The sequence below is a fragment of the Nomascus leucogenys genome, chromosome 2, assembly GCF_006542625.1.
Source record: "Nomascus leucogenys isolate Asia chromosome 2, Asia_NLE_v1, whole genome shotgun sequence".
NCBI classification, from domain to species: domain Eukaryota; kingdom Metazoa; phylum Chordata; class Mammalia; order Primates; family Hylobatidae; genus Nomascus; species Nomascus leucogenys.
Window position 1 is genome coordinate 32,794,926 of NC_044382.1, and position 16,279 is coordinate 32,811,204.

Here is a 16,279-nt window from a genome sequence, read left to right on the forward strand (position 1 = left end):
GGACTGTTCTCAGGCCAAGATCACATGCTTCGGTGCTATTCACCCCAGCCACTAGTTCAGTGTCGGGCATTTACAAAGTCCAACAGGCAGTGGGGACTCGTGCTGTGCTTGCAAATGAAATCTTAAATATAAAATACATACCAAGTGGAGCTGCTCTGGTTAGTGTAGGGGGAGAAGGCCCAGAATCCAGGACCCTTGGCCTTCTCCTGTTCTTAGCAGCAGCCCCCAAGAACCTCCACTGTACCTAGGACCTCATTCCTTCTTCTAGAACCAGAACTGGAAAACTTCTGGTTATGTGGACTGATCTTGGGTTTTGGAGTCAGATAGATCTGAGTTCAAATCCCCGCTCTGTCACTTACTTAGGTGTAATAGAGCAGACAAATGATGAAGATAAATGACAAGTGGCTCTAAGCCTCACTTTCCCCTCTTTAAAACAAAGATAAGATTTTCTTTGTAGGGTTATTGTGAGGATGAAATAAAATAATGCGTGTAACAATCTCTGGCACTTATGAAATGCTCACTAGATTTTAATTGTCATCGCTAATAGCAAGAAGACACTTGTTAACTGATTGTCTGATCCTTATTGAATTGGCACATGTTCAATCTAAATAAACTTCTTCATCCTCAGGTTGAGAAAAGCTAGGGTTCGGGTGAAGTCATGGTGAGCTTGGGATTATGAGAAGAATTAATCTTGTCTTATATTCCATCCACTCCATCAAACCAGAATTGCCTGCCTTTTCATGAGGGCCTATCAATATTTAACGTATGGGTGTCAGTTGCTGTAAACTGACCATACCCTAGCAACAACTTGAATTAATTATATGCAGGAGGAGAGAAAATAAAATGCCTTTTTCTCAGAGGCCAAAGTTTCGCCAGCTGCACGGAAGGCTGGAGACCACAGGGTGAACTTTCTGCTGATGGAGGACCCTGAGAAAAAGCTGAATCAGAAGAGTGATGGCAAACCCCGGAAAGTACGATTTAAAATCTCCTCCTCCTACAGTGGTCGAGTATTGAAGCAGGTCTTTGAGGATGGGCAGGAATTAGAGTTACCAAAGGAGGAATACCCTCACAGTTTTCTGCAAGAGTCTCTTGAACCAATGGATGGTGTTTATGGGTCTGGGGAAGTCCCCAGGCCCCAGCTGTGCTCCCCTAAGCTGACTGCTCAGAGGATCAGTGTATTTAGAGAGGGTAATGCCTACACTTTGGCAGGCGGCCAGCCTCGGTTCAACGATTACAAGGCGAATGACCATAAGGTTGGTATTGTGCATGGCATATAGGCTTTAAGGGTAGGGCTTCCTAAAACGTGTTTAGAGAAACCCCTAAATGGTTCAGATTTGTGTCTTACTCCCACTCCGGTACCAACCAGGACTATTGGTGCATCAAATGGGAAGCTGTTGTTAGACTAATATTTCTGGGGTAAAAATAACATGCTTGTTGACTACTAATTGGCAAGTGGAATGAGCATATATAGTATTCAAATTCCAGCCAAGGTAATACATTGTAATTGGATCTTTGACTGAGTTTTCCTGGAATGTAAATTAAATAGAGGTGCAGTGGTTTTCAGGTTGTCAGACTGCGGTTTTAGACAATTATGCAGTCGTTTTGTTTCCCAAAAGAGCTGAGTATTTGAAAGTGCTCATTTTACTCCAGCCAGTTACTCAGCTTGCAGTTTATCCATGTCTTGTTTTTACCCCTATTGCCTTCCTCCTACTGCCTGCTTTGTCTATTTATTTTTCCTTTCCATTTCTCATTAGCATAAGCTCTGGGTAGTTGGAGTCCTGGGAAGGGATGGTGAAATGCAAATCAGCCGGAGGACATGTTATGTGAGGAAGAAGTTTGAGCTAATGGTTCGATTGAAACGTGTTTAATCTATGAATTTCAATTACTTCCCAGTACCACGGATAGTCAAAAGTCCATACGTGATTTTCTTTTAAGGTAGAACCTGGAAAACATTCACTGATATCCAAAAATTCATAGGAGATGTATATATGCTGTCAGTGGGACCATGAATGCCTTTTTAAAAAAGATAAAATACAATTATATAATGTATCCATGTTATTAATGAATAGCATACCAGGATGTGTTCTCATCTTTAAAGTGTGAAAGCCAGATAATTACTCTTGAATTATTTTTATTGTTAGTTTCCTAAGGGAATAGATAACACATCTATTGCAGACAAATGTATTACTGGCTTTACTGGCATTGGTAAAAGTATAATTATGGGCATGTTCACAATTACCAAAGATAACACTAGGCTTGTTTTTGATATTAAAGGGGGCTGAAATGAATGACCTCTTATCTTAATGGGGTGACGTATGCATTACAAAATGTCATCGCATACTATCGCTGTCTGTATCTATTGCATTGGGTCTTTACCATAACCTTGGGGAGAAAAGCCAAAGTATGGTCATTCCCATTTTGCAGATGAGAAAAATTGAGTGCCAAGTTGTTAAGGGATCCATCTGATACTACAGGGTCATTGGGTACAGAGTCAGAATAAGAATCCAGATCTTCTGATTCTACAAATGTTTTGCTTTAGGGCATGTTCCTTTTTTTTACAGAACCATATTATTACATGATAATAATAGCTACCATTTGTTGAGTGCTTATTAGGTTCTAGGTCCTTGGCTAGTCTTGTACTTCTACTATTTCTTTTTAACAATACCTTATTTGTAGATTTAGAATTTAAAAAGTCACAGTTCATGCAAACCTTATACAAGGCCACAGTAGATAAATTTTGGGTTGCTTGATCTTCATAAGTCATGTGCTAAATTTAGCATTTATGTAAATGTATAATTTTTTTTTTCTTTTTTAGAGACAGGGTCTCACTCTGTCAACCAGGTTGGAGTGCAGTGGTATGATCGTAACTCACAGCAATCTCAAACTGCTGGGCTCAAGGGATCCTCCTGCCTCAGCCTCTCTGGTACCTAGGACTATAGAATTTATAAATCTAGGTAAATGAGTCTTCATGGCAGCATGGCTCAGTTGGTTAAAACACAGTACTCTGTGTGTTTTAGAGGCCACGTTGAAGGTCCGATTCCTGCTTGGCCTCATTATCTCTGTTTTCTTTGTTTCCTGATCAAGTGCCCCATCCCAATCATAGCCAGCTTCTGAGCATGAGAGTGGCCAGGATGGATTCAAGCAGCTCCACACCCTGGAATCACTTGTCAATGTGGTATTTATGAAAAGGAAGAAAATGAGAGCTAATGTCATGACTTTTCAATAATGAATCCAAATGTAAAACACTTCCTAGTAAATCATGGCTATGAGACCACATTGGGTAGCAATTAAGTGCAATAATTCAAAGTCAGGGCTCTGAACTCAAACAGGTATATGTACACCATTGTTCATAGCAGTGTTATTCTCAATTGCCTAAAGGTGGAAAGAACCCAAATGTCTATAGACTGATGAATGGATAAACAAGATGCGGTATGTACGTGCAGCACAATATTATTCAGTCTTGAAAAGGAAGGCCATTTTGACACATGCACAACGTGGATGACCCTTGAAGACGTTATACTAAATGAAATAAGCCAGTCACAAAAACACAAATACTGTATGATTGCACTTATTTGAGGTACCTAGAGTAGTCAAAATTATAGAGACAGCAAGTAGAATGGTGGTTGGCAGGGGCTGGGGGCAGGGGAGAAGAGTCATTGTTTAATGGATACAAAGTTTCAATTTGGGAAGAAGAAAATGTTCTGGAGATGAATGGTGGTGATGGCTGCACAGTAATCTGAAGGGACTTAATGTCACTGAGTTATACACTTAGAAAGGGTTAAAATGGTAAATTCTATGTTATGTACAGATTACCATGATAATATATATATATATCTTTTAAAAAAACAAGGACTTTGATACCTGTCAAACCTGAGCTTGATGTTCAGTCCTACCCATTTACTGGGTAACCTCAAACAAGCTAGTTAACCCTGTTGACCTTCAACATCATTGTGATATGAGGGTAATCAAAGGAGTTGCTTAAGAGAGTTGTTGTGATGATTTTAAAAGATAACACATAAGAAGCTCAGGCCAGGCATGGTGGCTCACACCTGTAATCCCAGCACTTGAGGAGACCGAGGAGGGCAGATCACGAGGTCAGGAGATGGAGACCATCCTGGCTAACACGGTGAAACCCTGTCTTTACTAAAAATACAAAAAATTAGCCAGGTGTGGTGGCGGGCGCCTGTAGTCCCAGCTACTTGAGAGGCTGAAGCAGGAGAATGGCGTGAACCCGTGAGGTGGAGCTTGCAGTGAGCCGAGATCGCGCCACTGCACTCCAGCCTGGGCGACAGAGCGAGACTCTGTCTCAAAAAAAAAAAAGAGAGAGGAAAAAAAGAAGCTCTTAGCATTGTGCCTGGCACATTTTATGTGCTTAGCGAATGTTACCCACCATTGTAATAATGAGCATGTTCTCATCAAAGAAATGTTGAGTCTTTTAAATTTTAAGTGATGGGTAGAGAAAAAGGTTATAAATAATAAAAATATTTTAAGCAATTAAAACTGAAGTTTATAAGGTTCAAAGAAAATGGAAGGGAAAAGGGAGGTAACATTTACTGAACACCTACTTTATACATATTGCATAATTTCATCTTCACAACATTTCTATGAGAGTTTTACAGATTGGAAAAACGGAAGTTCATAAGGGTTAACTAACTTGCAAATCTCATACAGTTGTCAAACAACATTTTAATACAATCTGAACTCAGGTCTGTCTATCTCCAAAGCCCACTGAATTTCTAGTACCCAATAAGGCATTTCTGCGTTTAGAAACAGAGCAGTGGAAAGATTTAATAGTGCCTGATCAATAATCTCTAGGCATGTTGCCAGAGACAAAAGAGTATTTACAGGTGCTCAGTCACACAGGTTGCCATTCTGTGCACTAGAAAGGAAATGAAAAATTCTTGGCTCTGTCCTGGCCCTCTATGATGTAGGAGTGGGTGTTCCTCATTGACATTTGATGTAACCACATTACATTACACCCAGAAGGTTTCCTTAGACACAAGGAAGAATTTGCCTATCAGGGTAACTAAAACTTAACCACACCTTAAAAGTGATTTGAGACCCTCCATCTTTGGGGTACATCAAAAATAAACTTGCTATCTTGGGTGTCTCAGACATTGAGCAGCTCAGAAACAGGGGTTTGGAGTAGGTGATCTCAGATTCTCTTAGCATATTGAGAGTTTTGTCTTGAAAAAAATCAGCTTTAGAGATGAAAAGCTTCCTAGTAACTGAACCTCGTTGGCTATTACTGGAAGTAGAAATGGAACCTTCCAAAAGTACCACCAGCCTTATCTTCTGATATTCAGAAACTGATAGTCCAGAGTGTGAAATAAGAATCCAGCCTGCATAAAACAATAGGAAATGGAAGCTGCTACACGATCCCTTGAAGAAAGGGAGAGAAAATAGGGCCAGATAGGAAGCTTGTGGCTTAATAAATAATTATTGAAAACTCCATGGGTGTTTCAAGAAAGAGAGCCTGAATATTGAAGTCTTGCTCAAGCCAGGTTTTGGCTGAATATCTTTTAAATACAAGACTGCTTAACTGTAGCGTATAAATAGATCTGGTTTATACAGTCCTATAAGCAGGGCAGAATACTTCATGCTGAGGTATTTAGTTGTGTAGTATGATTGTGCATGCACTACAGAAGAATAATTTTAAATAATAACAATGGAAACAATTCTCACAATCTGCATAGTATCTCCAGCTTTTGTAAACACCATTTTATGTTTTTCATGGCACCTCCCACCCCCAGAAGTTGATATAATTAGCCTCAGGGATGAAAGTAAAAATATTTAACCACAGGAACATTGCTCAATCAGCAGAAAAGCCAACAGAGTCTTGGAGAAGGGTACTGAGACTTGGGTCCCTAAGTATTAACTCTTACATCACTAGGTTTAGGGAAGTTAGAGGCTCCCTGAAGGGAGGCTGGGGTAACTGGAGGGCACTCAGGAGTCTCAGGACAACACGTGTTTACCACTCAGTATGGAAGCATTTCTGTATTTTAATCACTAGCTTGATTGTGGTGATGCCTACCAGCTGGATGTCAGCCCCTTTGCAAACAAGCAAACTGAAGTTGAGAGGTTACATGACTTTCCTGTATGGCACAATCACACTACACAACTAAATACCTCAGTATGAAATACTCTGCCCTGCTTACAGAACTGAATAAACCAAATCTGCTTAGATGCTGCAGTCAGGCAGTCTTCTATTTAAAGTAATTTCTAAACAGTTACCCTCCAGTCCTCTGTACTGCATTGTGGTATTGTCCAGGTTTATTCCTGAGCAAATGATTAAGTAACTCATGACAAATCCATGCAAGAGAACAAAAGCTATTAATAATGATGCTTTAGAAGTCTATTTATTGGCATAGAAGATTTTCATATTATATAGCTAATGAAAAAAATAGGTTGCAACAGAGTATATATTATGATCCTTTTTTTTGGGGGGGAAATACTTTTAAATAGTGTGATATAGGTGGTAAAAATGTGGGCTTTAGGGTGACAGACTTGGGTTCCAATTCCAGTTACAGTGCCCGAGTAACTCTGTCACTTTGGTGAGGCACTTAACCCCACTGAGGCTCAGTCTCCTCACCTTAAAATGTGGAAACCATAGCATCTGCCTCATAGGAATGTTTGGGGAGAAACTGAGGCGATGTTGGTAAAATGCTTAGCATGATGCCTGAGACACAAATAGTGCTCAATAAATGGTATCTAGTAATATAATTATTTATGCTTATAAAAAATTGGAGAGATATTTATATAAAACAAAAAAGTGTCCCTCTGTATTTATTAAACACTCATTGTACCCAGCCCTGCATTGGCTGTTGGGGTATGCAGTACAAATAGAAGCTCTAGCCACTGCCCTCCAGACTCTCATACTCTGAGTAGTTCAGCTTTGATTGGTCACCATCAACAGGAAGAAGGAAGCTGGCTTTCATGGCTTTTAGGGAGAGCAAACAGACCAGGGAATGAACTGTGACTTTGGGGTCTGATGGGATCAAAAATGCTGGGTGGTAGAAGTTCCTTCTCTGCTGTTTCCTGGTATGTTGGACAGGTTCTGTAGCCCTCTACTTGGTGATTGGTGGTAAAGTTTCCATGCTTATTCTCCATTTCTCTAGCCCCTACCTATTATAGATTTTGGAAAGATAATCATCTACACTAATAACCTGAAAATCATTCGAACCCCAATGGACAAGAGAGATTTTGTGAGGAAAATTCTCCAGAAGGAAGAGGAGGCTGAGGAAGAGTCTCTGATGAACAAAGAAGAAAGCTATGGAGGCAGGGACCAGCACGATAGACCTTTGGTGGAGGCAGAAAGCACATTCCCCCAAAACCGGTATACACAGGTGCGTTGGGGAGCTTGACTGTCCTGCTCAGAGCTGGCCTTACGGCAATGGTCTCCAAGCTGGCTTGATTGTGCACTGCTTAAGTAAAACCTTTTGAATATGAATACTTAAGATACCTAAATTTGAAGATATGAGGAATTTTAACATTTGTTATATTTTAATGGTACATTGTTAGCAATAGCAGTTGTAAGTCCATATTTCAGATACTCTAAATTTTTAATTTTTTGGCTGACTTCTTTTTAGATCTGATTAAATATTTATTGTTTTCACTGTGCAATGTGGTTTATGAACAGCTGGTTCTAGAGGTGGAAAAAATATCAGCCCTATATTTTCTTTTTTCTTTCTTTCTTTTTTTGAGAAGGAGTTTCACTCTTTTTGCCTGGGCTGGATTGCAATGGCGTGATCTCGGCTCACTGCAACCTCTGTCTCCTGGATAAGTGGTTCTCCTGCCTCAGCCTCCCGAGTAGCTGGGATTTCAGGCACCCACCACCATGCCTGTCTAATTTTTTATTTTTATTTTTAATAGAAATGGGGTTTCACCATGTTGGCCAGGCTGGTCCCGAACTCCTGTCTTCAAGTAATCTGTCTGCTTCGGCCTCCCAAAGTGCTGGGATTACAAGTGTGAGCCACCGTGCCTGGCCTGGACCTATCTTTTCTTATGGGTTCACTTGTTCTTCTATTATTGGTGTTATCCTTGATCCATAGTCCCCTGGAAGACATCATGTAAAGTCATGATTCCATTTGGCAGATTAGTTTAGCTAAAACTAAGGAGTATCCTTTGTAAATCCACTAGACCAGGCACAAGTAAACCACAACATGTTGCAATGTGCTGAAAGTGAACAAGTGAGCTGGACGCTACTGTCAACAACATTTGAACATCACTCTTACTCCAGGGTCCCTTGGGTACCACACTTGTCTAGTGACTGCCTGACCTAATATGGCTGTCAGTGTCCACAAGTTTATTAAAAGTTAGTATAAAAATTCTTTTAAAAATGTTAATAAAGCTTAATATCTGCCTAATTTTAGATAAAAAGTAAATACAAATATTCCAATGTTTTCCTCTCATACCCCTTAGAAGTGTGCACACACCACCTAGGAAACCATAGCTCAGACATGCTTAGACCAGGGGGAGGAGGGTTGATATTCATTAATTCACAGTGTGAGGTTGGGGGTGGAGGAAGCAATTTTGATGCATTTAAGCCAAAAGATTAAAAGCTTGGGTAGCTGGATAAATGAATTTTCTCTCTCTTAGATTCCATCTTTTGGGACTTGATGTTTTCTGTGGGATTCACTGTAATCTCCTGGGATTGCTATGAAAAAATTGGTCAGGGGCTTTCTAGAACTTGAGTGACATCTCCACTCTGGGAGGGTTCAGATGATGAGAACAACAAGGTCATGCGTGGGCTTTGAGTAATGGCCTTAGACAAGAGGCACCAAAGGCTCCTTCTTATCTCATTTCTCCCATATCATGAGTCTACCTATCTCTCCGCAATTTCTCTAAAATCTACTTTTTTCTTTCTTCCTTTCTACCTCTCCTTCCCTTCCCCTAGAGCATAAGCAACTGGGACTCTAGCAAAAGGTTCTGAAAGTTCCGCTCACATCCATTCAGGTACTTTTCCAACCTGCCCCCACACTCAAAAAGATATTTTTAAATGTAATCTGATTAGGTCACCCCCTTTGTCACTGTATTAGTCCATTTTCACACTGCTCTAAAGATAGTACTTGAGACTGAGTAATACATAAACAAAGGAGGTTTAATTGACTCACAGTTCCAAATGGCTGGGGAGGCCTCAGGAAACTTACAATCATGGTGGAAGGGGAAGGGGAAGCAAGGCACGTCTTACATGGCAGTAGGGGAGAGAAACAGAGAGAGAGAGCTTGAGAAAGTGCTATGCTTTAAAACCACCTGCTCTGGTGATAACTCACTTATCACAAGAACAGCATGAGGGAAACCACCCCGGTGATCCAATCACCTTCCACCAGGTTCCCCCCTTGACACATGGAGATTACAATTCAAGATGAGATTTGGGTAGGGACACAGAGCCAAACCATATCAGTCACCCCCTCTAAGCTTTCAGTGTCTTTTCATTTCTTGGGATAAAACCCCAAACTCCTTACTTGTCCTAGAAAGCGCCGTGTAGCCTGGCCTCTGCCGGCCCCTCCAGCATCATCTCTTACACATCTTTTCTCATGCTCTTGGCCCCAGACACGCTGCCCATCTCCCCATCTCCACCCCTCATATATTATTTTCTCTTTCCTACCAGAGGCCAATCCCCTCTGCCTGGAATGTCCCCAGACTCCCCATCACCTTGCCTTCAGCTTCTGAGATCTCAGAGGAGGCATCACTTCCTCAGAGGGATCTTCTCTGGCTTCCATGAGGAGAAAATCCTCTATGATTGACCTGTCAGGGCACCTTACACCCCTCATCACAGCTGCAATCTTACTTTTATTTGTGTGATTATTTAGTTGGTGTTTGCTCTTACCAATTAGGTCACCATGAGGGCAGGCCTGACCATGTTTATGCTGGGTGCAACATTGTAGTTCCAGTATCAGAAAAATACAGCCTGGCATGTAACAGGTAATCAGTGAATATTAGTTAAAGGTTTGTGGAAAGAATACTGGAATTTGAGACCAAAGTGCCAGCTGGCAAGAAGTCTTTGGCCATTACCTTCTCTCATGTTCTATGCAGAACTATTAAGAACCTAGCCTGGGCCGGGTGTGGTAGTTCATGCCTGTAATCCCAGGCAGAGGAGGGAAGATCCCTTGAGCCCAGGAGTTTGAGACTAGCCTGGGCAACATAATGAGACCTGTCTTTACAAAGTTTTTTTTAAAAAAGAACCTAAACTGGCAGCAGGCAGATGACTGAACATGATGATCCAAAGCGCTACCTTCTCACTATAAAATTTTTTAATTCTATTATCTATCATACTATATTGTAAGTTGTAGGAGAATGTATTTTCAGAAGAGGACCAGAAATGATAAAAGGCAGGTCATACTGCAGGCCTGAATAAAAAAGCGAGTAAGCCTGATATGACAATTACCTTTAAGTTCAATTTGGAGAGATCTGTGTTTCTTAGCTGTAATGCTATAAACTAGGACAGAGGTGTGCAGCAGAAGTTTGCTGTGAAAGGTTATACTTCACTTGTCTGTCCTTTAAACTCTGTTTTAAATTGCTATTTGTTTGCCCAATCCCTCATGCAGTAAATGCCCAGACAAGTTTTATTTTAAAAGAGAAGGTCAAAGAACATCAAGGAGCCCCTTCTGACCAAGAGCCTCTTTGTTCTGTTAGATGGAACGGGTCAGCAGTGAGAATCTGATGAAAGAGTACGGCAAGGCTGAAAGCTGGGCCAGGCTTGAGCCTCTGTATTAACTATCAAAGAAGAGAAGAGGAATAATTGAATCGAGGCACAGCAAAAGGTGGAAGGGGAAAAATTTGGCTTTGTGCTCAGTGAATTTGAGGCCATAAATCATCTGGGCTTCTTTATGCTTTATGTGATCTCACTTTGAGATAATAGCAATAATCATCTCATCATAATCATAGTCATAATAGCTGCCATTTATTGAGGACTCATGATAGCCAGGCACCATGACCAATGCTCCATGCAATAGTTCATTTAACTCTTTCAAGAACCCTGTGAGGTAGATATTATTAATAGTCACATTCTGCAGCTAGGGAAACTGAGGCTCAGAGAGGTTAAGTAACTTGCCAGAGATCATTAGAGCCAGTAGTCAAATCTAGGTCCATCTGTTGAACAGTCTCTTGACCATAACCACCCTATTATGCAGTCTCAATTGGCATTGGTTACCATCTTCAGGGCTCCACAAGCCTTGGAGTCTGCAGTAAAAGATCAGGCCCCTCTTCTTGGTCATGGAGCTGGTAAGTGGTGGATTGGTGGGTCTGTTGGGTTCTAGAACCTAAGCTATGCTGTGCAACTATGTTCTATATCCTACTAAATATTTTCTGAGAATAATTTAAAAGATACAGAGAAAGGAAGAAAGAGGCTTATAGTATACAAGTCTTATATAGAGTGGTGCTTATTAAATAATTGCTGAATTAGCTGAATGATTAAAAAGAGCATGTTGAGGGTAAGTGGTCAGAGAGTGGTAACCCAGAATAAGAATGGAAACTCCAGTGAAACTTCTAATAACATAGTGCACCCTAGAACTCTATGACATTAGATGTAATTTGATGGAAGACTTGTTCTTATTCTCTACAGAAGGCTTACTAGGTCATTTCATTAATCTTTCAATATCTGATCTGGCATTTTATGCAAATGAATTTTTGGATCACATGTATAGCATTATGGTAGGATTTTACTGTACTTTCTCTCGCAGCGTGGACTTATGTTACTAAAATCTCACTGGGATGAAGTACAAAACATAAAACCTAATGGATTTGGCAGGAAATGAATCGTGGCAATTTGCTTTAAGAATATTTTTGCAAATACGTAGTATTTTGAATACTTTAAGAAAACAAATTCTCCATTGTTAATATACTAAAATATGGTAGCAATCAATAAAATATTAACAAAAGGGTACATAGAGATGATTTGAGTTTTTGTCAATTGGGTAATTACTTTCATTCCTTAAATCTAGAATAAATAAAATTCAGTATCTTCTTAGGCAATTTGCGGCATGATGGAGCTATTTTCAAAACTTATGCTTCCCTTTTCAGGGATTATTTTTATTCTTAGATTATAAAAGAAAGCTGAATGAGTTGGGTCGAGCTACCCAGTGGACTCCTGCTGTCTTGCTGGTCCCTAGAATTTAAGAATAGGAAGGGTTCTCCAGATATTATTGTTCATTTGTTTATTCATTCGGCACAAGTAGTGTGCCAGGCACTGCACTAGATGTTTGGGAAGTGATGATGAAATGGTACAAGTCCAGAGAGCTCCCCGTCTAATCAACAGGAACTTTCATTGGAGTACGGGATACCTGTCATGCCAGGGGCAGTACAGGTGGCCATGGGGGTGGGGGGACTCCTGGTCCAGAGCTGTGGGTGGGAAAGTCTTCTTGGAGGAATTGCTGCTGAGCTGACTTTTAGGGACAAGCAGGAGTTGGCTGTGTTGGGAGTGGGGAAAGGTCCCTGGAGACCAAGTACAGAGAGGCCCATGAACAAGATCCTGATGAAAGAAGTGACAAACAATTTAAATCAGCTAAGGAGACTGGATTTTATCCTGAGGTTTTATCTGGAGGGCAAGTGTTCATTAAAAAGGTTTTCTGAGTGCTTTCTTTGTGACAATCACTACTGCAGGCAACTTAATGAGCTTGGCATCAGTGGGGAGAACATACCACAAGACCAGAGGCATGGGTCCACATTCAGTTCATGCCAGAGTCAGTGGGCAATTGGGCTAGGATTGTAGTTGTGGGACGAAGAAAGCAGGATGGATTTGAGATTTTCAGAAGCTGAAATGGCCAGGACTTGGTACTGGATTTACCAGGTTTCGATCTAGTATCTCCCCTTATTTCTGGGAAGGTTCATAGTCTATAAGGAGTACCAAGATCACCAATTTCCTTAAGATAGCTTTAAGGGGGAGAGCAAGACAATAGCCAAGGAACATTTTCTGGGGAGTGGGAGTCAAGAACTGGAGATTTGTTAGCAAGGCTTAGAAGAAGGTGAACCTATGATCTGACAGATAATATTGCATTACATATATTCTCTCATGTAATGTTCCAGCTACTCAGAAGGGTAAGCATTATTATTCAATTCTATAAATAAAGAAACAGATTGGGAGAGGCTAAGGGAACTATTCAAGTTGCACAGCTGATGGCAGACAATAGCCTCAGTCCTAGTCTATTGACTCCAAAGTACAGAGCTCTTAATCACTGGGCCTTGGCTCTCAAAGAGAATAAAGATATAAGTACTGCAAGCATTCAGAGCTAAGCTTTGAAGGACTGTAACATTTATCGATTCATTCATTTCTCCACTCAGTCTCTCAAGTCACACAGAACAGTCTTGGGCACTTACTATGGACAACTACAATAAGGGGCTGTGTACATAAGCATTAGGAGCATGAATTCTGGTGTTCAAATCGCTGAGATGAGAACCCACCTCTTCCTTTTTCAAGCTGTGTGTGTGACCATTGGCAAACAACTTCTCAGTATCTCATTTTCCCATCTGCAACACAAGTATAATAATACTTACACTATCTCACTGGGATTTTGTGAGGATTAGATGGATGATATATAGGAAGCACTTAGAACAGCACCCGGCACCTATCAGGCATGCTACAAGGGTTCACTTGTGGTATTTGGCAATAAGGAAAATAAAGTCCTTGCCCTTTATGGAGCTTACAGAAAAAACAGGTCAGAGATAGTGACAAGGGCAATGAAGATCATGAAGTCTCGGAATGCAAAGTATGGTGGCAGGGATGCTGTCTTAGAGGTGTCCACCAGGGGAATCCTCTCTGATAAAATTGCCGTGACTGTTCTGGGTCCCAGATTATTCTCACTGACATTCGTGGGAAGCATTTTCCTCTATTCTGCCCCAGCCTTTGCTGTAGTCTAGTGCTGTTTTGACCTGCTTGTGAACAACGGACTTGAACTGCTGCTTTAACTAAATCCTAACCTGTCTCTTGCAGGAAGGGGATATTCCCGAGGACAGCTGTTTTCACTGCCGAGGGTCGGGCAGTGCCACCTGCTCTCTGTGCCACGGCAGCAAGTTCTCGATGCTGGCCAACAGATTTAAGGAGTCCTATCGGGCCCTGAGGTGCCCTGCCTGCAATGAGAATGGCCTACAGCCTTGCCAGATTTGCAATCAATAGCCCGTGGCTTTTGTATGTCCACTGTTACCTTACCCTCCTTAAAGTTATTTCTAATAAACTGCCCCCTTCTCCTCCTCCTGCCTCTCCCAACAAGAAGGCCACGGTGGCTGCAGTTACTCCCACTGCTGGCAAAACTCAATTATCTGATGACATTTTGTGAGGCTGGTAACATCTCTGTGTGGGTCTCAGTGGCAGGGGCATTTTTGAATTATAGTCTGCTTTGAAACTGGTTCTAAAATTATCCTTCCAGGATGGTGTGAGTGTATCTCACTTGACTTAGCTCAGTTTTCTCCTTGCTTCAGTGAGCAAATACATGTACACTTCAGGCATCAGGTTGGGAGTTATTTTGCAAAATTATGTGGTGAGAAAGGAATAAAAAAGGCACGTTTCTGATGAACTGATTTCTTGTTGCTTATAATGCATCTCAAATGATTATTGGTCAAACTGAATTCTGATTAAGCAGAAGAGGAAAGGGACAGCCAATTCCGAATGCACTAGCAGGCCATAGCAAGCAAAATGGGATGTTCACTGTGGAGACAGGCGAGCCAAGGAGCCCTCCCTTTCAAAGTCCTGAACCTCTTCCATGCGGTGTGCTTGGATAATATTCATGCAGACAGTGAGCAATACTATTTCTTAAGTCAAGATGAGATAAGACATTTTTGTGTGCCTCTAACTACTGAGGTTATAAGCCAAGTCAAAGCTATTTATGATAAATTTGGTGCTCAAATATATGTGTATGATATAACTTTTTCGAGCCCCTGAATTACTACCAAATAAATAAATCCACTTTAAGTCTAGAACCTAGCCATGATCTCTTCATAAAGGACTGCAGGTATTTTATAGATTACCTACTGGAAATCTCTAAAAGAAAAAAATTAACCAAGGCTGATTTTTAGCAGTAATGTTTCTACTATCCATGAATATGCATAGTAAGGATGACTCTTTCCTCTTGAGGTTGGTTATAAAATTAGAACATACTTTTGTTAATGAGCTTTTATAGCTCTAACACTCACTCTCCAAGTCCCTTAAGAATAACACTGCAAAATTTATCTCTTGAGACCTGCTGCATTCTGTGATAATAATTTTGATTTCATAACTTAATAATTTCTCAAGATTTGTTTGTTATTCTCTAATATTCAGCATTTAACATAATTTAACAATGGAATGCTTTTCAGGCAATATAAATACTTCTAATAAAAAAGATTAAAATATTTTTGAAGCCATGATAGTTTTGCCTGTTCTTTCATACTCAGGAGTTACCATATTGCTCACCAGCTTTCTTTGCTTCTGTCCTTAACTATTATACCTCCTGCCTCTGTTTATGTTTTCTCACAGCTGTTGGCTCTTCTGACTTTTCAGAATACTAGAGGAAGGAGGGATGTCGAGAGTGTATTCTGCTTTTTTTTTTTTTTTTTTAATGGGAGACAGAGTCCACTCTGTTGCTCAGGCTGGAGTGCAGTGGCGCAATCTCGGTTCATTGAAACCTCTGTCTCCCGGGTTCAAGCGATTCTCCTGCCTCTGCCTCCTGAGTAGCTGGGATCACAGGCACACGCCACCACTCCCAGCTAATTTTTGTATTTTTAGTAGAGACGGGGTTTCCTCATGTTGGCCAGGCTGGTCTCCAACTCTGACCTCAGGTGATCCGCCCATCTCGGCCTCCCAAAGTGCTGGGATTACAGGCATGAACCACTGTGCCTGGCCCTATTCTGCTTTTTGACAGGAATATTCCATCACAAATATTGTTTGAGCCCCGCTACATACAGGGCAGTATTCCAAAGTGCCTGATGTATCGTGTTACCCAGAGAGGCATCATCTCTTTGGTATCTCATGGAACTTAGTTTTAGAGGAGGAGATAGATACATAAATGGATAATTGCAATGCACTGTGACAAGTGCTAGGATAGGATAATTACAGGGAGCATTTGGAGCATGCAGAAGGGGCATCTAATTTAAGCCTTAGTGGGGTTATGGAGGTTGCCCAGAGGAAGAAGTGTGAGCAACCTCAGCTGCTGTAAAGAGCCTTTAATGTTTTTCATCACATAATAAATAACCTACTAATGATCGCATTTATTGTGTTCATTTCACAAGTATTCATTTATTATTGTGGTAGGAACACTTAACATGAGAACTACCCTCTTAATGAATTTTTAAGTGTACAGTATGTTATTGT

The 16,279-nt window shown here is 40.9% G+C and overlaps 1 protein-coding gene across 1 annotated transcript; it reads left to right on the forward strand.

Annotated features, from left to right (window-relative positions):
- The first annotated feature begins 917 nt into the window (after nt 1-917).
- GRXCR2 (glutaredoxin and cysteine rich domain containing 2) lies at nt 918-14,110 on the forward strand. The gene is made up of 3 exons (XM_003266575.2): nt 918-1,253; nt 7,119-7,346; nt 13,928-14,110. Exons 1-3 carry the CDS (start codon nt 918-920, stop codon nt 14,108-14,110), a joined length of 747 nt encoding a protein of 248 aa, XP_003266623.1.
- The last annotated feature ends 2,169 nt before the right edge of the window (nt 14,111-16,279 follow it).